Genomic DNA, 27,966 nt, shown 5'->3' with positions numbered 1-27,966 from the left:
CCAATGCTTCTAATTCTAATTCACCACCCTAAGATTCATGTCCGTTTTTTTCCTTTACATATTCGTACTCCATTTCTGACAGTGAGAAAACTAGCCCCCATTATCCATAATTAATTTAGTTTTTTTTTTTAATCAATCCTCCAGTATGCTTCCAATCTCCCATCATTGTCTTTAGCCCCTACCACACATAGGTGCCCTCTGCACTCTGCTTAGACTTAGACACTCAGATTTAGCAAATAAAAATAAAGGATACCAGGTTATATCTGAATCTCAGGAAGCAGTAATTATTTTCTTAGTATAAGTCTGTCCAATGCAATATTTGGAATATATTTATGCTGAAAAATTGTCTTGTATTAATCTGGCGGCTTAGGAGCTGGCCCTCCACTTGAACACTCTCCCACCCTGCTCAGACTTTGAAACCCAGCTCTGGGTTTCTGCATATGTGGATTCATTCTGCATATGTGGATTCAGGCCCCACTAGGGCCCTGACCTTACCCATGTCAAGTTATCTTCCCCACAGTAAAACTTTCCTCACCTAATTTGCATTCTGACACCTCATGTGTGATTGCCCCTAAGCATGGATGTCCCCTTTACTGGCTTAGGTTCTGAAATCTCTTCTCAGTCCAACCATCATGGACTCTTCTTATTCTGCTTGGCCTCCAACAACCACTGCCAGACCATCCTCCAGGGATGCCTTCCTTACTGGCTTAGACTCTCCCTTCCATCCCATGTTGATGCTCTCCTCAACTTGCTTGGGCACAGATGCCACATGCTGAGTCACCCCTGCATGGACATCTTATTCTGCTCTGGCTCTGATACCCCAAGCCAGACCTCATGTATGGATAGTTACTTGTTTCCGTGAGGGTTCTGACTTCCCACACTTGGTCACACTCCTAGGTAGACAGCATCATCACTTTGCTTAGGTTTCCTTCCCACGCCCACTGCATCTTCTGTGGATCCTTTGTTATTCTGTTTAGGCTCTGACATATCTCCTCTGGCTGCCCCTCTGTGTAGATGACTATCTTCTCCTGCCCTGCCCAGTGACTTCAGGATTGAATTTTTCAGAAAAAGAAAGACAAGGAAAAGAGGAAGAGCAAGAATTTGCATCTTGATTCAAGTGAAGCAAAAGCAGAAATGTGAGGGTGGACTCATCCCTGCAGTGGTATTATAGTAAAACGGTCCACTAGTTTTTGTTATTGTTTTATCTTTAGCACAAGAACTTAATATATTGAGGAGGCTGAGGTAGAAGGATCACTTGACACCAGGAGTTCAAGACCAACCTGGGCAACATAACAAGATCCTGTCTCTGCAAAAATTAAAACAAATTAGCTGGGCATGGTGGCACACGCCTGTAGTCTTAGCCACTTGGGAGGCTGAGGCAGGAGGATCATTGAGCCCAGGAATTCAAGGTTACAGTGAGCTATGATCATGCCACTGCACTCCAGCCTGGGTAACAGAGCAAAAACCCTGTCTCTTTTTTTTGTTTGTTTTTAAAACCCATAATATGCTATTTACTTATTATCCAAATTTATCTCCTACCACATTCCTCTAAGCATTGTATATTTCAACTATAGTTATACTTTTGGAATATATTCTCTCATGTTTGGGAAAACTAAAAGAAAAATGTAATGAAACCGTATTTTCCACTTTTCACTTTCTAAATATTTGGAGGAGATTTCAGCTTTTTGGAGGAAAAACGTAAAGAAAATGGTATTAAATATGTGCTACTTCATAAATATTTTGGAACACACTATCCTTTAAAGCAGTTATTATCAAATAGGCTGCTGTTTGGGAATAAATTGTGAAGCTTTTTCAGGGTATAACTGTTGTTCTCATTTCTTCTTTCTGACACTCCAGTATGTCCTTAGGGGGGGAATAGGGTTAAGATAGACAAGGTTCTGCAGTTTAGAAAAATATAAAGATGATGCTGTGTCAACCATCCTTTGATAACATAACAGTAGCATTCTGATCAAAGGAATTATATTAACATAACAATAGAAACCAGTGTTTAATCACTTATTTTTCTTGTCCAATTCATTACGTTTTTTTTTTTTTCATATTTAAGTTATTTTCTTTATCTTACTGCATAGAAAATCTGTGCATTTGTCACGTCTGCCACATCGAGTGCAAAATGTTCCTGGTTCATAAGGTCTTCTCGTCAGTGTTCCTCTACAAACAAAAAAGCAGAAAATATTTAGTTACAAAAAGCTTTAATTTTTTACATGTAATTTAAATAATATAGTTACTAATTTTTAATTAGGTTAAAAAGGTGAGTTAAGAAAATGCACTTAAGGAAATAACTTTAATTAGAGATTCAATGTTTCCCTTTTGTTCTCCCCCAGAAAACAGTCTTTTCTGAAACAAATTCCCATGTCCTTGAAACAAAGTATTATAATTAAATGTAAGAATGGGTTTTAAAGCTCCTTTCATTTTAGTTTATAGCAAAATGTATCTTTTAAAAATGAATAATATAGGCTAGGTGTGGTAACTCCCTCGCCTGTAATACTGGTGCTTTGGGAGGCCGAGGTAGGAGAATCTCTTGAGACCAGGAGACCAGCCCGGGTAACATAGCAGACCTTGTCTCTTCAAAGATATTTTTTAAAGAATTAGCCAGGCGTGGTGCATGCCTATAGTCCCAGCTACTCAGGACACTGAGGAAGGAGGATCACTTGAGTCCAGGAGTTTGAGGCTGCAGTGAGCTATGACTGTGCCACTGCACTCTAGCCCGGGCAACAGAGCAAGGCTCTGTCTCTAAAATAAATAAATTTAAAAATTGATGACATAGAATGTTTTATAATTAATTGCTTTCTGATTGGCACAAATACATAAAAAGTTTTGTGGAAATAATATATTAAGTATCTGTAGAGTTAACAAAATTATGAAATGCCTATGTCCCAAAGACTCATCTGCATGAATTATTTTGGGGGTCTATATATAAAAACACATAAATTCATAAAAAAGCAAATAAATACAAATGGAAGTTTACAAAGTTGATTTAATCCATTGTACAAAACTAAAGAGAGAAATAAAAAATAATTACATCAATTGCCTAGAGCTAAATGAGAAAAAAGGCCCCAAACTACTTATAAATTGGGAAATTTATATAAATGATCTAGGATAAGAAACATAGAGAAAACAAGTAGAGAAAAGATACTTTTGAATGGGGGCAGGGTCATTAATCCTGGTAATTTATTCAGGATTGCCTATTTACCTGTTATATAATTGAGAGCTATACAAATAAACATGACTTATTTAAGTCTTTGGTTAGGCCTCATTAGGCTTTCTAGAACAATGGCCAAGCCTAAGAAATACATATTTAAAAAACCCGAGTATCACATTTCTCAGACATATCTTATTTAATCAGAGAGTTTGGGTGATATCCAATAAGGCATCTGATACCCTTGAACTGGAAGCATTCAAGTCCACCAGGAATACTGATAGCAGTGATATTTTGAGAAAGGTTATCTATGCATGGCATAGACCTCAAAACTTGTGAAAAAAACATTGATACTATTGTTTCTACAGTAAAACAAAATATCATTTGACAAAAATGAATTGCATTTTAAGTCAACAGTTAAACATCAAACTGGGGAAATATTTGTGAATTACTTTACTTAAGTGGAATGTGCAATGTCTATGGCACACTTACAACAAAATTATATGTAATTAAATGAAAGGTCCTGTAGTCAATTCAGATCCAACATGCCTAAAAATAAAAAAGTCCCTTTCCCTCAACCGTGTATCTTTTCCTAGCTCAGTTAATAAAATTACCTATCAATTAAGCTGAGATTCTTATGGTCTTTTCTAATATTTGAGTTCTAGAGTAATCTAATATTGTTTTATTTTACTTTTTAAAATTGTACTTAAAATGTGTGAGTTTTTATTTTTGAAAATAAAAATAAGGACTAGCAAATAATTATGTGTTTCAGTTTTAAAAATATTGTTTCAGTTTTTTTCAAATACATTATAAACCATTAATGTAAAATGGAAAAATAAAACAGACTTGGTCATGCATACAGAAAATAACAAGTCAAAGCAACAGATATTTTTATACAGATATATTTACAGATTAGGAACATTTTCTTCTCTTTATTATTTCTCTTTCCTTGGCTCTTCTCTATTCCTTAGAAACACCAATTTGTAGATTTATATGCCATATGTATTGGCATATAAATCTACAATTTTTTCATATATATTTTGACCTCTATTCTTCACCTTTGTGTTTCTGAGAAAAATTTGCAAGGTTGCTTTGACTTGTTATTTTCTGTGTGCATGACCAAGTCTGTTTTATTCTTCCATTTTTACATTAATTTCCTCTATCTATTTTAACAAATTACCACAAATTGGGTGGCTAAAACAACATAAATGTATTCTCTCACTGTTCTGGAGGCCTGAAGTCCAAAATCAAGGTGTTGGCAGGGCTGTGCTCCCTCCAAATCTTCTAAGAATATGTTCCTTGATTTTTCCAGCTTCTGGTGGCCTTAGCTCCTTGGCTTGTGGATGCATCACTCTAGTTGCTTCAGCTGTGGTCACACTGCCTCCTCCTCTTCTGTGTGTCTAGTGCTGAATCCTCCTCTTTTCTCTTACATGCATACATGTAGTTGCATTTAGCCCTAACCCAAATAATCCAGGATAAACTCCTTCTCTCAAGATCCTTATCTTAATCACATCTTTGCCATATTAGGTAATATTCACCCTTTTACCCTTTAAGTAGTATTGACAGGTTCTGGAAATTAGAGACTAAACATCACTTTGGAGGGGGACACCGTTCATTCTGCTACATATTCTAATCTTCAATTTGGTTCTTTTACTTTCATTTCTACCCAGTATTTTATAAAACTGTAATGAATTGATTTTTTTTTTTTTTTTTTTACCAACTATCCTTAAGAGGGATAATGTAATTGCCTATTTTGGGTACATAATCAAGTAAGAATTGGACTGAGTTGACTGACATATATTCCAGTCTAGATCCTTCAAGGTAGACTTGCCAATATTTGTATCAAAGGAAAAACGGTTAACAGAAATTTCAAGGCAAAGAAGCCTATGTGATAGGAGAGCGGCAAGAAAAAAAGGATAATTTCAGCAACCAGCAGCTTCGTCTTATCATTGTAGTCATCAGAGACCCCTGCACTCACCATTCTTATTAAGATCACCAAATACCTTCATCTCATCTAATGAAACTGTCAATTCTTCTTCCTCAATTTCTCATTTCTCTCAGCAACATCTCATATAGTTAACCACTTTGGGCTTCTTAGCTCACATTCTTCACTTGACTTCAAAATACCTTACTCGTTGTTTTTGGTTTCCCTCATACCTCATTAGCTTCTTCTCTTTCTCCTTTACTAGCTCTTTTGCCTTAGGTTGAAATAGTATAGCGCCCCAGGACCTAGTTCTTAAATTAAGTCTCCATATTTGCTTCCTTACGCAGTGATCTCATTCACTGTGACTGGTACTTCTGGGCCTTTATACCAGAAGTTTCCTCTCCTTAGAAAACAACTACATACTTTCATATAGCTATCTGCTTCTCATAATTCATTCACATTTCCTACATTTACTTTTTTACCTAATATACCAAAATAGAAAACATATCTTTTGATCTTCTCTAAGTTAATGACATCACCATCCACCCAGTTTTTCAGAGTAAAGACATAGGCACAGTGTTGCTTGATTATTTTATTCAATTTATTGCTAAAGTCAAGCCAACTGGCTTGTATTATTAGCTCCATCTTCATAACATACCCAGAAACTGACCTTTCTGCACCATTTCCATTCTAAGGTAGGCAGAATTCTAAGATGAATCACAAGATCCTCCACCTCTCATGTATACACCATGCATAACTCCCAGGAGAGTGAATATGATGAATTTTACTTTCTTAACTACATTATATGGCACCATTGAACTTAAAATATTGACATTATCTAGGTTGGTCTTGACTCAATCCTATGAGTGTTTTAAAAGGAGAGAGTTTTCTTTAGCTGGCCATGGAAGAGGAGCCAGAGATTTGAAATATAAGAAGGCTCTGACATACCTTTGCTGACTTTTAGATGGTGAAGGCCACGTGTCAAGAAAAACATGGGCAGCTCCAGAAGATGAAATAACACATGGCTGAGAGCCAGCAAGAAAACCGTGACAAGAATCCCATCATCATACAGAGCTAAATTCTGCTCACAGCCTGAATGCACTTGGAAGCAGGTACTTCTCCAAGCTTCCAGGTGAATATTTAGTCAACATCTGGATTTTGGCCTTTGAGATCTTGGGAAGAGAATCCTGCCACAGTGTGCCTGGGTTCATGACCTACAGAACTGTGTAATAATAAATGAGTACTGCTTTAAAATCACTACATTTGTGGTAATTTATTATCTAACACTCAAAAAATAATCCACATGCTAAAACCCTAATCCAAAATACCAGTCTGTAACCTGTACAACAGGAAATAGCCTCCTAATCGTACTTCCTCTTTACACTCTTGGTTCTTTATACGCCATTCTCTACCAACAGCTGCAGTAATATTTTGTTAAGGTGTTCTTTTCAAAACAAAAATGAGATCATGTGACTCAATTGCTTAAGATCTTCCAATGGCTTTGTCATTACTTAGAATAAATTCCAAAATCTTTAACATAACCTATGTTACTATATTTGGTCTAGCTTTCATCTAACTCTCCACCTCAACTCCTACCTCTAGCCACAGTTATTCCTTTCTCAAACATGATAAACTCATTCAAATCTCTGAGATTTTTATACATGGTCTTACTTCTACCTGGAACATCTGGTTTTCAGCTCAAATGATACCCTCCTTCTGTGACTACGCTATCTATCTTCTAGACGAGTCACTCACTACTTGCTAATCTTGCTTGATTTTTAGAGTATATTTTGTCTAATTAAAATATTATGTATCTATGTGTTCACTTATTAAAAAATGTTTGTCTCCCTGCCAAGACTATAAACTAAATGTGGTGTCTTTTTGGGTCTTGTTAGTAGAAAGAACAGAGCCTGTACATACTCACTGAGTGAATAAATGAGGATTTGTGCCCCAGAAAAACTTCCACCAATGCCCTCCTCCCTGGTGTAAAATTCTCTGAATTTGCAACACCAATCAGTAGTAACTTTTAAAGTTTATGCATGTAATGGGCATCCCAATGCTTCCAGTGTGTAGGAAGGAAAGGAAGCCTAAAATGTTTTGCAACTCTATATTCCAAATTTATTTTGCATGTCTGTGTTCAAAGTTAGCAAGACTTCTAATCAGTAAAGGGCTTTCTGAGTTTAATTTGATGTACAGCATAGTTCTATTGTTTTTCTTAGCCAGAGAAATACAATCAATAATCGCTGCTTTTTTATTTTTCTTTCTGATTAGTCCCAAATCATTTTATTTGGCAGAAATTCTTCTCAATCTTGGTAGGCAGTCAATTATTATTGTTTATTTAAGATGTTAATCGGAATATTTTCTCACCTATTTGGAAGTTATAATATTACTTATAGTATTATATTGACCTGTAAGAAAGCTTGGGACTTTCCAAGAGAGCTCTCAAGAAATGGAAGCTATTTTGGGATGTAGTTATTTTCCACCACTGGAAGGTACTGAGGTATAGGGTATAGTCACATATGAATAGCTTGACTAAAAGATGTTTAAAGTGCTTTTCGATCTCTCAAGTGTTACAATTCCTTATGAGACTAGCCCCAGTTAATAATGCAATCTCCAAGGCGTGGTCAATTAAAAGCGTACTTCCTGTTACAAAACTGACATTATTCCTGCAACAATTCTTACTATGCAAATTTCAACACATCTGCTTTTCTTTCCACTTTTACTACAAATTTTAGAATAACTATTTTGGAAAATAATTTGTCTTACGCTAATTAGATGAAATATTATGAAATAATACTAAAGTTAAGGTTACTATAGGAAGTAATATTTGGCTAGTGTATAAGTAAAATCAGTATGTCCAAGTTACGACTTATTTCATTATAAAATTGATTAAATACTTTTCAATGTAAAGTACTGTATTTATTTTATAGTTCAAAAAACACAAAAATATATTAAAAATTAGAAAAACTTAACCTTGAAATATTCTGAATTTATTTTATTATTTTATTAATTTTAAATAACTTACCCTGGTGCGTAGTTGCATATGAAAATTGCTGCATGTCTAATATGTCCAATTTTTGAACATGGAGTAACAGCACAACCAACTTTGTAAGAGTTGTCCCAAACAAGCTAAAATAATATTTTCAAGAAAGACACAAAATTTAAACTTACTCTCTCATATTATAAACAATAATATATTCCATTCATATATAACTTTTCACCAAGCAAATCAAGAAATATAAATTATTTTCATTTAGAGACATATAGAGGGTTACCACGGAGTTAGAGCAGCATTTTCAACACGGTATTTAGAGAAATACTTGAATAGGTTCTACTAATATCATATTCTTAGGAAGAACTGTTTGAGAACATGGTTGATCCAGAATAATGCCTCAGAGGAAGGAAGTCATGCCTGATCAATCAATTTTCTCTCTTTTTTTTATTGCATTTTAGGTTTTGGGGTACATTTGAAGAACATGCAAGATAGTTGCATAGGTACACACATGGCAGTGTGATTTGCTGCCTTCCTCCCCTTCACCTATATCGGGCATTTCTCCCCATGCTATCTCTCCCCAACTCCCCACCCCCCACTGTCCCTCCCCCATTTCTCCCCAACAGACCCCAGTGTGTAGTGCTCCCCTCCCTGTGTCCATGTGTTCTCATTGTTCAACACCTGCCTATGAGTGAGAACATGCGGTGTTTGATTTTCTGCTCTTGCATCAGTTTGCTGAGAATGATGGTTTCCAGGTTCATCCATGTCCCTACAAAGGACATGAACTCAACATCTGGTTGAATCGAAGAGTTCTAGGTAATTGGCAGAGAAGAAGATAGGAAAGAGGAGAAAAAGTTTTTAAAAAGATGGAAATTGTGGAAAAAAGGGAGAAAAAGAGGGACAATCCAATTCTAGAAAAGAAAGATACAAAAGTAGAGAAGAATTAAATGCTATTGGCATTTCTCCTCTTTGTTAAGAAAATTATATTACAAGATAAAACAAAATCTGGCCTTTACATTAAAAAATAAAAGAGCTGGTTCCTATTAAAGAGAAATAGATCTTGAATTGGAGTGAAAAAGATGGGAATAATCAAAGGCATTCCCAGATAAACAAATTATCTGTATAACTTTAATATTTCTAACACTTTCAAGTGAACAAAAAAAGTACTTGCTTTGTTTTGTTAACCTCTGTGCAAGAAAGAGGAACTATTCTTATTTTCTCTTATTCTTTATCTCAAGCCTTAGTGGTTTTAAAAGTGTGATTCTTAAAAAATAAAGTTACACATCAAGAAGGTTATACATTAAAAGAATAGAGAATATGATATCTGCAAGAGTTAAAGTGAAGTTAAGCCCATCAAATGCAGGAATCAAAAATGTCTAGGAGACTAGAATTAAGGAGTAAAAATACAGAGTACTATGTTAGGGAGTAGATTTGGTTAGTTTACTGAGTACTGAAGTCATATTAAAGAGGCTGGGTTTGATAGGCGCAAGTCAGTGGAGAATCACTATGACTTTCTAGAAGAAAAAAGTGATCAGAAAAAAAACTAATGAAAAAATTCTGAAGTATGATTGCATGAAACAGAAAGACATGAGTTCAACATGAACAAATTTCAAGTGACATCAGACTCTACTGGTTGAAAAATTATCTTTTAAATAAATGTGGGAATTCAGGCAATAACTTGCATGAACTTCTTGATTACTGAAACAAATATTTACTGCAAATATTTAATGTTGTTATGTTGAGAATATATGGATGAAAAGGCAAGGTCTCTGCCCTCAGTGTAGTAACAGACATATAAATAAATTATTATTAAACAATGTGATATGTAAAATAACAAATACTATGTATTAGAAATGAAAAGTGCTTCAGTATTCCTGAAGTTTGAGGTGTGACGGTGGATTATTGAACCAGAGGCCGGGAAATAATACTATTAATTTTCATTTCAAATGTTTTAATCAATCAGCTATATAGTAGTATGTGTACTGATATGTGCAAAAAATACCTTCTACTTATAAACATAAGTCAATAATTTATAAATTATTTTTATTTACTGGTTTCTTCCCTCCATTTCCAGTGTGCATTATTTTTAGGAAAGTGCCTTTCATCTTTGAATGTGGAGATTAGGTTTACTGTATTTAAGGGAATGTTTTAATTGTTTGTGACAAAATAGATGGGATAGTAGACATTTTAAAGATCTAGGAGGATTGATTAGAATTGTGATCTTATTAAATGTAATAATTTATCATTTGAATTTATATACAAATTTGAAACATAAAACTAGGCATAAAGCAATTAAGAAGTCTTTGAATTAATAACAATAAAAATTAGATACCTGAATATAATTAGAACAGTTTTTAGAGCAACTGCCATTTGTAAAATTGTACATTTGCTTCTCTGCATACCAACTTCTTATAGCAATACTTGCAGTAAATTCATTTTCAAGGCCGACCCACATATTTTCACCAATACCGTAAAATTTAGGATGGGCCATACGTACACCTTGTAAATAAATATTATGCTCAAACACACACTTTTTTCCCCATGCTCTAGCAGTCCGTGACAAAGCTACATCCCAAGTCTGAAAAATATTCAAAAAGCAAAGAAAAGAAAATGTTAATAATAAGGAGATTTTTGTACTCTAAAATATTTTTTCTTGAGTTCTTATCATTAGATTTAAAGGAAACAATTCTAACTTTGTACTTGTGCATCTTGGTCGAGAAATTTCTATGGTAAAAACTTTGAAATAATAAAAAATGAAATGACCATTTCCTGAGACAAAGGACTATAGATATATTTGTAATTAAAATATTAGAATGTTAGATGATGGAAATGATAATACTCTTACAAGAAGTGAACATGTAGTCTGTTCAGAAGTATGTAATATACTTACCTGTAGTCTGCTCAGAGCATATATTTTTAAATTCATGGCTTTTAGTACACAGAAATATAATAATCTAAAATATTATTCATTTAAGGGGTTATTTATTAAGTACTGATTATATGCAAAATATATTGTCAATAATAAAATGCTAAGTCAGCATAAATTTTGTCCTTTAATTGCTGTATTAGAATTATATATATTATATATATATATCTGATTATATAAGATTTACAAATAAGAGAGAAAGACAGATGACAGAAAGAGAATACACACACACACACACACACAACTTTTAACACATGGTATAGCTGGTGAATGTTACAAAAAAAGGCACATATAAAGTTTGTTGCAAGTTACTGGAAATAGGAGAAAATAGCATTAGATGCTGTTCCCTGCCTATCTGGAAATAACCAGAAATGTGTGCTTTTACCATTATTTAGAGACTCATTAAATTAATTGTTAGTTCAAGACAAGAACAAAAACCACATACTAGAAAAATCAGCAAAATAATGGTGAAACCAAAATGCTAAGTACACATATTACAGTGTATCTGAAAGTAAACATTTGAAAACCAATACTCACATTTCCTTAGAGCAGGAGTATATAACATTTTGGCTTCCCTGGGCCACATTGGAAGAAAAAGAATTGTCTTGGGCCACAGGTAAAATACATTAACACTAAGGATAGTTGACTTAATTAAAAACTCACAAAAGAATTCATAATGCTTTAAGACAGTTTACAAATGTGTGTTGGGATGCATTCAAAGCTGTCCTGGGCCATATGCGGCCAATAAGCCACAGGTCTGAGAAGCTTGCCTTAGAGCTTTCTTAGTAAATTCCACAAATTATACATAAATACAATATAGAAAATAAACATATCAGACCTTCAGAATATCTCTCCACTACTTCCCTTCCCCAAAGGTAACCATTATTAAAAAAAATCCCTGGGGATACATCTCTCTATATCTGTAAATACAAACATATATACACATTCAAATATAAGTTTGTCTGTTTTAAATGGGTAGTTTGTGACTTTTTTCCCTTGCACTATTGTGATTATACCATATATAATATTATTGGCCTGCAATTTTCAGTTTTCATGTACAGAGAGAGTTCCATATTAACATAACTAGATCTGCTTAATTTTTACAAGGTTTACATAGTATTCCCTAGCATGAATAGTCTATAATAAATGTAACCATTTCACTATTAATAGACTTTAAGATTGTTTCCCATTTGCAAACAATGCCCCATGGATATACTGCAACTGATTTATTTTGTATATAGTTCACATACCTCATCCTTACTATGTAGCAGTCACTATTTTAAGTGTATTTTATGTATCATCTCACTGAATGTTCCAATAACCCTAGGAGGTAGGCATTATTACACAGCAAGTCTGTCAGTGCCTTTTAGAGAAGGCCATTCAGGGCCCTCAGGCGCACATGGTCTTCCTTCCTGGATTTCTTTGAGGTGCTCCTTATGAGGAATTCCAACTTGGATGGTTTGTAAGTCAACTGCAAGACCAAGGAAGGGCCTTCATAGCAAAACATTTTTTTTTTTTGTTTTCGAGGCAAATTTCTTGAGCCAGTTCTTGCAGGAGACAGCGGTGCGGTGCAGTCCCCGTGCGCAGTCCGGAAAGAGCTCAGCATTGCGGCTGCCAGGCTAATGCTTTTTACCAATATTTGTAGAGAAGCATTTGAGGCTTTCTTTTGTCTTGATATGCAGTCTCACGGAGACTGTGAACTAATTTTAGGTAAAAGACTATAAGATCATCATATAGTTGTTTAGATATTTCCAAATCCTATCTGGGTAGATCAAATGCCTAGTCGGTTTTGTTATTTTTTCTTTTTAGTCTCACGTAGTTGCTTATAGGAGTTCCGAGCCTATAAGGGGCAAGGGATCTAAAGTTCAAGTGAATGTAGAGGCTGGTGTGAACAGGGTGAAGGAGGTAGGGGTCTGAAGGTGGACATATCAAGGGAATTGAAGGGAAGACCAAAGGTGGTACAAGGAGGAAGGAGGAGCAGAGGTGATGGGAAGGGAGGGGTCTTAGAGGAGCCAGTTTGCAGAGATCTGAAGTTTCTCAAAGTTCCAAATTATCCTTAGTTAAATTCACACACCAACAAAAAAGGATTCAGACAGAGTTGGTGGAGCACAGAGTTACCAGGATTTGTTGAGAAACATTGTTTACCCTGCCCCCATGGCGCCTTTATGGAGAATACCTTTTAGTTTGTAATTAGTGGAAGGCAGGTAACAGCTGCCTACTTGGTATATTCTTGAGTTATGAGTAAATGTAGAGCACCTGTGTATTAATAAGAATCACCTGCGTAAGAGCAAATAAAGAGATGAGACTCTGCTCGGGGACTTCAGCCTGGAACACTGTCAGCCTCTAAGCTCTCAGTGTTGGTCCCTTGGATAGATCCACTCTGTTGTTCTGTCTGGGTGTCTACCTCTCAATACCTTCAGCGCCGCCTGGGTGGGGGTCTCCTGACTGAGCTGGTTCTCAGTAAGGGGTTAGCAAACTGAAATGCTCCCAGGAGAGAAGCAGAATCAAAGGGAGACAAGAAGTTCTCATAAGAAGCCAAGACAAATGTTCAGCCTAGGACTCAGAAAGTGAATCTCCCCACAAAACAGAGCCAAGAAGAAGGATTTCCACTCCAGGATTGGGGAGTGAATCCCCATTTGAAAAAAAGAACAGGAAATAAATTTCTATCCTAGAAGGGACCTTCCAGACAAATAAGCCTAGAACTCTAATTCAGCTTCAGAGAGTGTACAGAAGCTTAAAAATCAAAATCTATCCTCACTGTGCTTCAACAGACAGTTATGTGGAGCACTGGCTCAGGAGTCAGACTCACCAGTGGATACCCGGTCAAACAGTCAGGAGTGAAGACAAAGGCTTCAATGGTGTTCACTTGGGGTCCTGGATAAGAGGTCTGGGGATCCAATGATGAATCTGATACCATCTGAGTCACAGCAGTACCATAACTGTTAAAGGAAAAATTGCTTATGACACTTGTTAACACAGTGGAGAACTTTAGGGCTATTGTGGTAGGCGGCAAGACTATCATATTAGAAGAGAGAGAATGGGCTCAACTCCAAATACAGCAAGGACAAGCAGGGATTACTAAAAGAAGACATTAAGGGTAGGGGGATTCTTGCTAAACTGACCTACAAAGATTCTTGCTGAAGGCAGGCCAGTGTGATTAGACCTCAAGGGCAGCAGATGCTGTCTAAACTGGGCTATGTGTGATTTGCAATAAAACTGGGCAATGTATGCTTTAGGACAGGGCCCAAGGTCAAGGTCTATTTAAGAAGAAGGCTCAGAGTTTTTGTCAAAATATGGACAGTACTGATTTTGGAAACTGAACAAATTTAAGTAATGAGTTGTACACAATGTGACTGAGGGGGAGTAAAGGAAAAACATTAAGAGACTAGAGAATATTATTATTCTACATACTATCCAATATATATTCATAAATAAAATAGGTGTACATGTTTTCCTTTTTTCTCCTTGTTATGTTTATCACATTTGGAGATTTAAGTTATTCTAGATTTCTGAAATAAATGGAATCTTCTATTTTTTAAACACCCAGAAACATTTTAATATCATTGGAAATATCTGTTCTTTGAAGATTATTCAGAATTAACTCCATGGTTACCTAGGTTTGAGGCCTACTTAAAGAATAGACGTTCAACGTCTTGGTACTATCTTCTAAAGCATTGCCCTGTTAGGATTTTCTCTTTCTGGATTTATTTTGTCATGTATATTTTGCTAGAAAAACACTTATTTCATCTCGATACCTAATTTTATTAAGATGTTTGGACATAATGTTGTCTTATAGTTCTTGTAATCTCATCTGCATCTGTGGTTACAATTCTTTTTCTCCTAAAATAATTTGTTTTCTCTTTTTATCAGGAACGTGTCTATTTTTTTCCAGTTCTTTCAAATAAGAATACTTTTATTTAAAAAAATTATTTTTCATTAATTATACAGCTATTCTCTCATTGTTTCTTTTCTTTGAATTTTTTAGTTCACTTACTGTCAGTTTATGTAAAGTGACATTCACAATTTTCTTTTCCTTTATTTATGTCATGTTTTGATATTGTGCCCGTATATTGGGGACATTTTGTTCTTTGTTCTTGATCTGAAGACAATTTGAAGAATGTTGCTTAACTCCTAAGTAAAGATTCTATCAATCAACATTTTTTGTTCTTACCTTCTAGTTTTATTAAATTTTAATCAGAAATTTAGCCTGTAAAATCTCTACTTAAGCTTTTCTTTATGAGCAAGAAACAAGGACTTTTTTCTGTAAAAGCTTCATGGATATTAGAATCCCTTATTGACAGTACACAATTATTAATTTTGTTCAATTTTATTCATTGTTATATATAATTTATTTTTCAAATCTATTTTATAAAATTTTAAAAGAAGTGTAGAAAACATCCCACAATAATCTTGTTTTAAAAAATATTTCTTTGTATTTTTAGGAAATTTTACTTGATATATTTTCTATTTTGGCCAGTATAAAGGCCTTTATTTTATCTTCATGGATTACATCTTTTTTTCCCAATACATAGTATTTCTTTGTATCTTTAGTCTTCATTTCTATACTATTTTATAATATTATTTCTCTTTTTTAATTGAAAGTTTCATAATATATTTTTATTCATCTTTTAATTTTCAATCATTTCAATCTGTTTGAGGTATACATTTTTGAAATAAGAGATAGATGAATTTTTTTTAGTCAATCTGTAGTTATTGATAAGAAAATTAAATTTACTCATATTTGTCATAACTGATACATTTAGTTTATTTTTTAAATTATTTTATATTTACAATTTTTAAAGTAATTTCCTATTTTTCCCTCCTTACATTGCAGGCTTGATAAAGTTTCATTTCATTGCTTACTTCCCTTTTGTAAATCTGGAAGTTCAACTAACTTTTCCCAACTGCTAGCCACCAACATCAAATCATTATAATTATCTTTAACTTCAATTATCATGTTTAAAATTACATATGATTATTAAATAGCAAAAATACAAATATATATATATACACATATATATGTGTATACATATATATGTAAAATTATGCTCACTTCCATTTTGACGTTTTGTTTGCCTATTTCATCCCATCGTACACAAAGATCAGATTGCAGGAATGCTAGCCCTAATACACTAAATATTGTATTTTACTGAGGATATTGTTTTAAATTGTTGCCATTACATTATTTTTGCTGTATATATTTGTTTGTTTCATGAATGCTTTATCACTTATAATTTCCAGTGAAATTATCAACATGCATTAAAGAACATTTTATTTTAAAAATAATTTATTTTTTGAATAGATATCTAATACTTTATAAAAACAAAACCACAAAAAATCATTGAGAAGTCATGTTATCTTGCTCTCCTCCATCCTATTTCCCCTAGGGCTTCTATATGTAATGAATTGATTCCTGTGGATCTGTCCATTATTTTTAATTCAAATATAACTTCTTTTAAATTTTCTTATATAAAATGTAACATAATGTACCTTGCTTTTTCAAGATCCATGAGATATTGTTTTGTTAGTGTAAAGAACTTTCTCATTTCTTTTTCCCACAGGTGCATGGTATTCTTTTATATGGATGAACCGCACTTACTTTAGTTAACCCTCAGTGTTGGACATTAGAGTATTTTTCCAATAATTTGTTATTCTTAAATGATGCTACAATGAATAAACTTATAGGGATACTATTACCTTCTTGTGTGGTATGTCCTTAGGATAGATACCAGAAATGGGATCAGAGAGCCAAAGAATAAATCTATTTGTAATGTAGTAGGTATTGTCAGATTCTTCTCTACATGGATTGTATCATTTTGCTTTCACACCAGCAGTATATGGAGTAGGGGTGGTCTTTGACCTTGATACAAAATCCAGAATCAGTTTTTAAAAATGAATTAGCTACACAAAAATATTTAAAAATCTGAATAATAAAAAATACGTAAGTAGATTTAAAAAATGACAAACTGGGAAAATAATTACAACTCATTTCACAGATGAAGGGCTCATTTCCCAAATAAACAATGGGAGAAAAAAAGGCGAAAAAACAAGTAGATAAATAATCATTAAAGGATACTAACAAATCCTTATTCATATGAAAGGATGCATAGCTTTGCTTATAATAAGAGAAGTGAAAATCAGAGATCATATCTTACCTGTCAGGCTAGTAAAACTCCAAAGACCATCAATACTTTTGTTGTCTAGTCTATGGAGAATTGTTGACTTAGCTGGAGTTTATATTGATGTATGGATGAAGCAACATTACCTTTTTCAAATGACTACTCCAATCTAACAACACCAATTTATTAAAAAGTCTATCTATAGCTCACAGATTTGAGATGCTACCTTTATCACATACTAAACTCCCTTATATATTTGAGTTATTTCTGAACTCTATATATTTCCAATGGTATATCTTTTAACATACTAATACTATATTATTTTACTTACTGAGCCTTTACAATATGCTATAAAATCTAATATGGTCAATAACCCTCATTTTAAAAAATATCCTGGCTATGCTTATTTATTTTTTAAAACATCCTAAATGTCCATCAGTAAAGGAATAGGTAAAAAATGTAGTATATTTAAGGGATAAAATATCATAGCAGATAAAACTGAATTAACTAGATTTATATCAATAAATCAATCTCAAATGTATAGTTTTGAATGAAAAACCAAGTAACATGATAAATTCTATATAATGCCACTTATGGAAATATAAGACAAAAACCTTCAAACATTATGTTTTTGGTCTTTATAACCACATATATATTCAAAATCTTAAAAAAATGTATTAGAATGATTCATATCAAACTCATAAAAGTCATTGTCTCTGGGGATGGAGAAATGGAACATGACTGAAGTAGCTATTTAAAAATGTTAACATTGTACTGTTTTTTCTTTCTTTAAAAAAGGAGGAAGATTTATAATACTAAGTTAAAAATTGATGTTAGATTAAAAAACCACAGGCCATTTTCTGGTACATGAGGGGAGTCCAAGACTAAGTCTTGAGACTTCTCCTAGTACTACCATATCAGGTTAGAATTAAGCATCACTCAACCCCAGAACAGCACAGAAAAAAAAGGGAGGGATTCTGTGCTCCTAGCATCTCATAATACAAGACAGTTCAAGCAACAAAGGACTAAGCTAATATACAATCTTCTAATATTGCAAATCCATTAAAATGGTGAATAAAATGTTTAATTTAAATCCTATGAAACTGCTTGAGTTTTCTTGGTCAAAAATGGTTGAAGAGCAATTTCATATAGTTCAATCTTTATACTTTTTTTTTTTTTTTTTGAGATGGAGTCTCACTCTATAGCCCAGGCTGGTGTGCACTGGTGCAATTTCAGCTCACTGCAACCTCCGCCTCCCAGGTTCAACCAATTCTCCTGCCTCACCCTCCCGAGTAGCTGGGATTACAGGCACCTGTCACCACACTTGGCTAATTTTTGTATTTTTAGTAGAGACGGTGTTTCACCATGTTGGCCAGGCTGGTCAGAACTCCTGACCTCAAGTGATCCGCCCGTGTTGGCCTCCCAAAGTGCTAGGATTACAGGCGTGAGCCACTGAGCTCTGACTTTTTTTTTTTTTAATCCACAGCTGAGCTCAAAGGAAAGAAAGGTAATAATACTCAGATGCCAGAAATGAAGAGATAAGTTAAAAATTAAAGTGGTAAACTCATGGGCCTAATCTGAGGAGAGGAAACATCAGATCAGATACAAATGCCACTAATATAGGAAGAGAAGATGTAGTCATAAAGCCACCTAAGAAAAGTTCTGGGACTGAAATATTTGTGGAAAAATTAGGAAACCGGCTTCTTCATAAATGAAGCAGACTAGCAAACCCTTCCCACTAGTCTGAGTAAATGACATAAAGTCAGATGCAAAAAAGTCATGTCATGTGAGAAATCAGTCCTAGATCCATACTATGCATACAGGTGGAGACTATACTTACATTGTCTATATATGCTGAGAATACCCAAACAAATTATAAATATAAAAACTTAACAAATTATAAATATAAAAAACAATTATAGAACTGTAACAGGGAAGTAAGGAAAAAGCTAATAAAAACTAGTCTGTAGCTTTATTTATTTTGCAACTATTTGGACAACACAGGACCCTTTCATACACATAAACACACACACAATCGCTGCTGAAAATGAGGATAGGATAGAAAATTATAAACATGACAGAGGATCAGTAGCTAAAAGAAGAGACTTAGCACCCAAATAAACTAAAATAATAAAACACTAAAAGTATTTTATGAAAATATAAAATAATTATGTTTAAAATGATTAAATGAGTGTAAAAATAGAAATCATAAGAAAAAACAGGACACTGAGGGAATATAAGCAAAATTTTAAAAAAAGTTTAGAAATTCAAAAAAATCAATTGGCCAGTTAAATATATCATAAAAATCTGAAAACTAGTGACCGAATGGCTGTTCTGAAGCAATGACTCAGAAGGAAAACAGAGAGAAAAGAGACAGACAATAGGGAGAAAATGAAGAGCTATGGAAAAAGGAATGAAAAAGTCAAACATACATCTAACAGGAGTTCAAGACGGAGAGACTAGAGAGCATTGGGAAGAGGCATTATTTCTATGAAATAATGCTGAAGAACTTTAGTCTTAACAATGGACATGAATACAGAAGTTCAAGAAGTAAAGTCCTGAGCAAAATAAAAAAAATAAATAAAAATAAGTGCATATGTAGTACCAGCATAGTAAAACTACAGAACAGCAAAGAAAAAATATTTAAAGTAGCTGAAGAGAAAAGATAAATCATCTTTAAAAGAACAACCAAAAGACTAGTGGATCTCAGACTTTAGTAACTTAAAAATCATCTGGAGGACTTGTTAAAATACAGACTACTGGGCTTCAAAACAAGGATTTCTGATTTAATAAGTCTGGGGTAGGACCTGAGAACTTTAATTTCTAACAAGTTGACAGGTGATTCTGTTGTTGATGGTATAGGAACCATACTGTGGGAGCCTCTTAGTTCAACTAACAAAAGAAACTTCAAAAGCAACAGTGGGAGACACAAGATAGTGCTGAGAGAGAAAACAGTATCATTCAAGAGTGTGAAGTAAAGATAATTTTACATATAGAAATAATGTTTACTATTCACACTCTCTTGCTGAATGAACTATTAAAGGACATATTTTAGGCACAAGGAAACTGAATCCAGAAAGTGGTAGTTCAATACAAAAAGTAATGATTAGCAAAGAAATGGGTGCTAGTACCGACAAACCTAAATAAGCATAAATAATTATAATGGGCCAGGAGCAGTGGCTGATGTCTGTAATTCCAGCATTTTGGGAGACTGAGGCAAGTGGATCGCTTGAGTCCAGGAGTTCAGGACTAGCCTGGGCAACATGGCAAAATCCTGTCTCTACAAAAAATGCAAAAATCAGCTGGGCATGGTGGTGAACACCTGTAGTCCCTCAGGAGGCTGAGGTGGGAGGATCACTTGAGCCCCAGGAGCAAGGGCTGCAGTGAGCTGAAATCACACCATTATATTCCAACCTGGGCAACAGAGTGAGATCCTGTCTTAAAATAATAATAATAAAAATAATGAAATAATAATGCTAAGCAATACACTCTTAAGTAATGAATCAAAGAAGAAATAACAAACGATATTAGAAAATATCTTGGGACAAGTGAAAATGAAAACACAACTATTGAAAATTATGGAATGTAGCAAAAGAAAAAAACAGTGCTGAGAGGAAAATGTATGACTATAAGAGCTTATGTTTAAAAAAATGAAAGACTCCAAATCAAAAACCTAACTGTACACCATAAGTAAGTAGAAAAGGAAAATCAAATTAAACCCAAAGTTACCAGAGGAAGGAAAAAATAAAGATTGAAGCAGAGATAAATAAATTAGAGAACAGAAAAGCAACAGAAAAAATCAACAGAACTATGAACTAGTTCTTCAAAAAAATCAACAAAAATGATAAATATTTAGCAATGATAAACATTTCTGAGTAAGAAAAAAAGAGAGTAGATTTATTCCTGGAAACATACAACCTACCGAAAGGTAGTACTGAAGAAACAGAAAATCTAAACAAACCTATAACTAGTAAGAAGACTGAATCCGTAATAAAAATCTCCTAACAAAGAAAAGCCCAGACCAGATGAAGGCATTGGTGGTTCTATCACATTGGTGATTCTATCATACATTTAAAGAAAAATTAACATCAATTCTCAAACTCTTCCCCCAAAATGAAGAGGGGGCAACATGTATTAACTCATTCTATGAAGCCAGCATCACACTGATACCAAAGCCAGAAAAAGATACTATAAGAAAACTATAGGCCAATATATTTTATGAATATTAATATAAAAATCTTCAACAAAAAACAAGAAGTTGAATTTAACAGCACATTAAAAGAATTATACATGACAACCCAGTGGAATTTACTCCTGGGATCCAAGAATGGTTCAAATTATAAAAATTAATCAATGTGATAGAACACATTAACAAAATGAAGAAAAATAGCCACACAGTCATCTTATATGTAGACAACCCTAAAGATTCCACACAAGAAACTGTTAGAACCAATAAATAAATTCAGAAAAGTAGCAGGTTACAAAATCAATACACAAAAATTAGTTGCTTTTCAATATGTTAACAATAAATCTGAAAGAGAGTCAGGTAAACCATTCCATCACAACAGCATCAAAAAGAATAAAATATTTAGGAATAAACTTAGCCAGAGAAAAACATGTATACTGAAAACTACAAAACATTACTGAAAGAAATTAAGGTGGATACTTGAAAGTGAAAAGACATCTTGTGTTAATGTATTGGAAGGCTTTATATTGTTAAGATGCCCATTCTACCCAAAATGTTACAAATCAACGAAACCCCTTCAAAATCCCCATAATAATCCCAATCCAAATACATAATAATCCCCAAATAATAATAATCCCAATAATGTATTGTTTTTGCAAAAATACATCATAAAATTAATAAAAAATCTGAAAGGACCCTGAATGGCCAAAATAATCTTGAAGAAGATGAAAAAAACTTGGAGAACACACACTTCTTAATTTCAAAATTTATCACTATTCTACAGTAATTGGTGTGGAACTATTAATAGCATACAGACATATTAGACTAATGGAATGGAATAGAGGGCCCAAAAATAAACGCCAGCACAAATGGTCAAATTATTTTTAACAAGGATGGCAAGACCATTTAATGGGGAAAAATAACAATCTCTCCAGCAAATAAAGCTAGAAAAACTGGATATCCACATGCAAAAGAATAAAGCTAGACCTTTACCTTACACCATATACAAAACCTAACTCAAAGACCTAAAACGATAAAACCTTTAGAAAACATAGGGGAAAAGCTTCATGACATTGAATTTGGCAATGATTTTTTGGATATGATACAAAAAATACAGACAAACAACAAAAATTGATAAATTAGAGTTCATCAAACTTAAAAACTTTTGTTCATCAAAGGGTACTACTGATAAATAGAATGAAAAGGCAACTTACAAAATGGGAGAATGATATATATGAAAAAGATTAATATCCAGAATCTGTAAAAATTCCTGTAACTCAACAACAAAAAACCTAACAAGTTGGCCAAAAAGTATGCAAAGGACTTGAATATATATTTCTTCAAAGAAGAGAAATATTTGGTCAACAAGCAAATAAAAAGATGCTCAATATCAGTAATCATTAGGGAAATGCAGACTAAAAAATACAGTGAAGTATCACTTTATACCTACTAGACGGTTATCATTAAGACAAAAAGAGGAATAAGGAAAATAAAACAGAATATAACAAGTGTTGTCAAGGATGTGGAGAAACTGAACCCTTGCACATTCCTGGTGGGAATGTAAAATGGTACAGCCACTATGGAAAACAGAATGGGGGTTCTTTGAAAAATTAAACATAGAATTATCATATGATCCAGCAATTCCAGTTCTGGGTATATACTCAGAAACAGCAAAAGCAGGAACAGGAACAGATAAATGTAAACCCATGTCTATAGCAGTATTATTCACAATAGCCAAATAATGGAAGCAATGTCAGTATCCACTAACAGATGAATGGATAAACAGAATGCTGTATATACATACAGTAGAATATTATTCAGATGTAAAAGGAAAGGAAATTTTGACACATGTGGCTACAACATGGGTGAACTTCAAGACACTATACCAAATGAAATGACCTGGTAACAAAGACAAATACTGTAAGATTCCACTTACATGTGGTACTAAGAAGTCAAATTAATAGGGATAGAAAGTAGAATGGTGATAGAGGCCTGGAGGGAGGGGAAAATGGAGAGTAAAGTAATTATTTGATGGATATGGAATCTCAGTTCAGGAAGATGAAAATATTTTGGAGATGGGTGCTGGTAATGGGTGCACAACAATGCAAATGTACTTGCTGCTACTGGAGTAGACACTTAAAAATGATAAATGTTATTACGTCCTGTATGTTGTAATGCAATTAAAAAATGTTTTTTTGTATTTAAAAGCAAGGTAGAGCAAAAGTACTATACAAAAACAGCATGAAAAAGGATGGAAAGTATTCAGAATTTGTGTTCTAAGATCTTATTAACATTTGGGTAGAGTTTACAGATATTAACTTTTGGAATTTATAAAGTACATATATTAAAATACTAAAAATAACCAATAAAATAATTAAAATAAAATGAATGATGCCCAAATCTGCTAAAGAAACATTTTTAATAGACCATACTATCATGACAGACTATACTATTTATAGTTAATACTTAGGTCCTAGTAAAATACATGGGAAAAATATACATTAACTTTAAGAAAGAAGAAAAGGGTAAAAATTTAGGGTGGGACTTTAACCTATACATCAAATACTATTCATTAAAAAATGTCCGTATTAAAAATATCAATTGTGGGTATACAGGTATATTATTTTATATACTTTACGTTTGAAATATCGTATAAATTTTAGAGATGAGACATACAAAATCTATGAAAAGTTGTATTAGAAAGTATTCTGTATTTATTAATTTTCAGGAGTAAGGACAGTCTTCAAATTGGGAAGAAACAGAATTAGTCACAAAAAAACTGGAAATTAGCTGAAACTCCCAAATATCCCCAAACTGTTTAATTGAATTCAAAAGATAAAAAATTGGCTTAGAGAAAAGTCTCTTCAGCAGATAGGCACAAATGCTAGCATATTTCTATAAAACAGCATATAATCTGACATGGAAATGCTGACAATACAAAAGGTAAAGGAAATGAACAAGAAAGAACTAAAGTAAGTCTTATCAAAATAGTATTTTTAAATCAACATTAAAACAAATTTATAATTTATTTAGTAAATAATTGCACATGTCCAAGTCAGTGAAGATGTGGTGAAAAAGAACATTTATACACAGTTGGTATTTGCTAAATTTGGCACAGCCCTTTAACATAGCAATTGCTATGTATTAAGTAAATAAAAAATATCATACCCTTAATGTATTTATCCCATTTCTGAAATTTGTGCTAAGAAGTAATGCTGAAGGAAGAAAAGACATGTCGAGGGAAGTAGTCCTTGCAATATAATTTATAAGATAAATTTGAAGCTTCTAATTCCCTAAGAGGACAGTTATTTACTTGTTGGATTTTGCAGTCATTATGACAGTCATGAAAACTCCATAGCAACCAGAGAAAGGTTGATGAGCTGTTAAATGACTACAGGATGGAAAAGAGGGGGAAAGCAAGAACAGCACTGTAAGGGAAGGCAAAATCAGGGTCAAGACTAGGGTGAGGGAGCTGAGACACTCCCTTAAGAGCCACATTTGGAGTGGGCACCAAAAAACAAAAACAATAATCAAGTTAAAAAGTATTTTTAAAAGGCAAAGCTAATGTGACATTTGTGATGGAAAAAGCTGTAAGATTTCAAATACAAACAGGATCTCATCTTGATTTGAACCACCCTGAGAGTGTTGCACTTGCTTTTCCCTAATCCAGACCGAAGGATCCTGTCTTTAATTTTTTAAACAATTCCTTTATCACTGATACTGATATTTTTGCACTGATTTTTAACTTTTAAAAACCCGTTGCATTAAAATATCATTTTTAATTGGCGTCCCCTTAAAGTCTGCACTTCAGGCCAGCGCCTCCATCGCCTTAGTCCCGACCCAGAGCAATATCATGGTAATAAGTATGTGTTAGAGAGTCTGCGGTTTTTCTCTTTATAAACTTCACGTGTGCTTTAAAATCCAAACTAAAAGCGCGGTTCTCCGCGATCCTTCGGCCTCAGAGCAGTCGCCTCGACTTCTCGAGGCCGAGAGGGGGGTGTTGCGGCAACGGTCGTGGGAGGTTCGAGAAACCGCCTTCTGGCCTCACCATGAAACGCAAGTTAGACCCTCGGGGTATGACGTTGCCCCGCAGCTCGTTGTGGAGGTTCACGTACTCATTGATAAAGTCTACGTCCTCTTCGTGTGGCAAAAAACTCGCGTTCAAACCAGAACCCAGTAGCAGTAGCCACAGCTCACAGAGCCGCAGCTTCAAAACGGCCCCTACTGCCACGGGGAGGGACTGGGCACTCCACTCCCCAGCGAAAGACCTTTGGGCCTCCATGGTCCACCGGCCGCGCACAGGGCAGTGCGCACGCGCTGGCTGTCCTGGTGACCTGCCAATCTACGGGGCACGCAGGCAAGACGTGCCCCGCCTCCCGGAAGGAGAAAGGGAGGACAGCGGAGGGGAATGAAAGGAGGAAAAAGGGAGGAGGAAGGGAGGAGTGGGAAGGGGAAAGATTTGTAGACAGGACACAGATCCAGCTTTCAAGCAGCTTACAATTTAGCGAGTTAGCAATCAGGCAGCATTTATAACATGTGATAATAGAAAGCCAAAATACTATTGCATCGTGTGAGGGATGATTAGTCCTCTTACGGAGGAACAGGGAAGCCTTTCTGGAAAATGTATACAGAAAGTGAAACAGACAGGGATAAGATAGCATTCTAAACAAAGGGAAAAGCATATAATGTGCTTAAGGAGAGGCTAAAACCTATTTAAGGGTGAAGGTGGCAAGTACTGAAAGATGCAATTCCTTTATTATGGAGGTACTGTTGTTAGGCTACGAAAAATTCTAAAGAAAAAGTATAAATAGAATAATGCAATCTTAGATTTGGAAGAAATTTTAGCCACTATTGGTAGCCTCATGCGTTAGACATACTCTCTGAAACATCACTGACAGGTGATCCTCACATTCTTGTCTTAAATAATTACATCAACAGGGAAGTCACCATCTCCTGGGCAGCCCATTCCACTGCTAGACATCTCATTCAATAATTATTTCCTTAGTACCTCCTGTGTGTCACAGCCCAGCTAGATCTTCAAATGCTGAGCAAGCTAGACATAGACTATCCACAGGAAGCTTTTAGTTAAAGATGATATAGATGAATCATCAGTTACAATACAGAGTGGTAAATACTATTTTTAATTTATTTCACAAATATTTAATGTGTCAGGCACTATTTAAAATGCTCGGAGAATATCAACTCACTCAAATCACAAAAATCTTAAGAAATTGTTATTATCTGTTTAACAGATGGAAAATTGGAGAAAAAGAGAAATCATATTGTCTGAAGCCACGCAGCCAGTGAGTGGCAGAGCTACTTTTTTTTTTTTTTAACCAATTTCCTTTTCTAAAAATAAACTCTATTTTTTTTTATAGCACTTTCAGGTTCACAACAAAACGCAGAGGAAGATACAGAGATTTCTCATGTACCTCCTGCCCCGACACATAGATCACCTCCCTCATTATCAACATCCCACACCAGAATGGTACATTTACAATTGATGAACCTACATTTATACGTTTTTCCCACCCAGAGTACATAGTATATATATATAATTTCTTTTCTTTATAACCTACCCGGTTTCAGGTATTTTCTTATGAGCAACACTAAACAGACTATGACAGTAAGAGTAATGTTGAGTTTTTTTAAGCAACCAATAAACTGTATTTCAAAGCGGCTGTGCCATTTTGCATTCCCACCAGCAATGCATGAGAGCTTGTGTTCCTCCACATCCTTGCCAGCATTTGGTGTTGCCAGTGTTCTGGACTTTGGCCAATCTAATAGGTGTGTAGCGGTATTTCATTGATGTCTTAATGTGCATTTTCCTGATGACATATGATGCACTTTATCATATGCTTATTTGAGTACTGTATATCTTCTTTGGTGAGGTGTCTGTTAAGGTCTTTGACCCATTTTTAAATTAAGCTGTTTGTTTTTTGATTGTTGAGTTTAAAGAGTCTTTGCATATTTATGTCTTTTGTAGGTATTTTTCTCCCAGGCTGTGGCTTGTCGTTTCATTCTCTTGAGAATGTCTTTTGCTGAGTAGGAATTTTTAGTTTTAATGACACCCAGCTTATCAGTTTGTTCTTTCATAAATCATACCTTTTGCATTATATCAAAAAGGCTATTGCCAAAATCAATATCATCTAGATTTTCTCCTATATAATCTTCTAGGAGTTTATGCTTTTGCATTTACATTTAAGTCTGTGATCCATTTTGATTAATTTTTTTGTGAAGAGTGTAAAATTTGTGCTTAGATTGATTTTTTTATTGTATATGAACATTCAGTTGTTCCAGAACCATTTGTTGGAAAGACTATATTTGCTCCATTATATTGCGTTTGCTCCTTTGTCAAAGATCAGTTGACTTTATTCTGTTCTATTTCTGAGCTCTCTATTCTGTTCCATGGATTTATTTATTTCTACTTTCACCAATGCTATACTGTTTTTATTACTATATTTTTGCTATTGTTTGAATGTATCTCCCTAAATTAATGTGTTGGAAAATTAATCACCAATACAATGTCATTGAGAGGTGGGATCGTTAAGACGTGATTAGGTCATGAAAGCTCTGTCCTCACAAATGAATTAAAGCCATTATCACAGGATTGGTAAGATATTGAGGAAGTGGATTCCTGACAAAAGAATGAGTTCAACTCC

The 27,966-nt window shown here is 34.2% G+C and overlaps 1 protein-coding gene across 2 annotated transcripts in view; it reads right to left on the bottom strand.

Annotated features, from left to right (window-relative positions):
• GLIPR1L2 (GLIPR1 like 2) overlaps positions 1–25,601 on the bottom strand; it is a 42,471-nt gene extending 16,870 nt beyond the window's left edge. Inside the window, exons 1-4 of one of the 2 annotated variants that reach the window (XM_032296048.1) lie at positions 25,353–25,601; positions 10,406–10,651; positions 8,107–8,210; positions 2,084–2,169 (exon numbers count right to left, since the gene is read on the bottom strand). In XM_032296048.1, coding sequence (XP_032151939.1) covers positions 2,084–2,169; positions 8,107–8,210; positions 10,406–10,651; positions 25,353–25,586 — 670 coding nt within the window. In that variant the 5' untranslated portion in view covers positions 25,587–25,601. The remainder of the gene's footprint in view (positions 1–2,083; positions 2,170–8,106; positions 8,211–10,405; positions 10,652–25,352) is intronic. The other variant, XM_032296039.1, reaches the window with a different exon arrangement.
• Positions 25,602–27,966: the final 2,365 nt, after the last annotated feature.

This window comes from Sapajus apella, unplaced genomic scaffold (assembly GCF_009761245.1).
Source record: "Sapajus apella isolate SASKATOON/1434 unplaced genomic scaffold, GSC_monkey_1.0 scaffold2, whole genome shotgun sequence".
NCBI lineage: Eukaryota > Metazoa > Chordata > Mammalia > Primates > Cebidae > Sapajus > Sapajus apella.
Note: the sequence above shows the minus strand (reverse complement) of the source record. Positions and strands in the feature narration are given on the sequence as shown.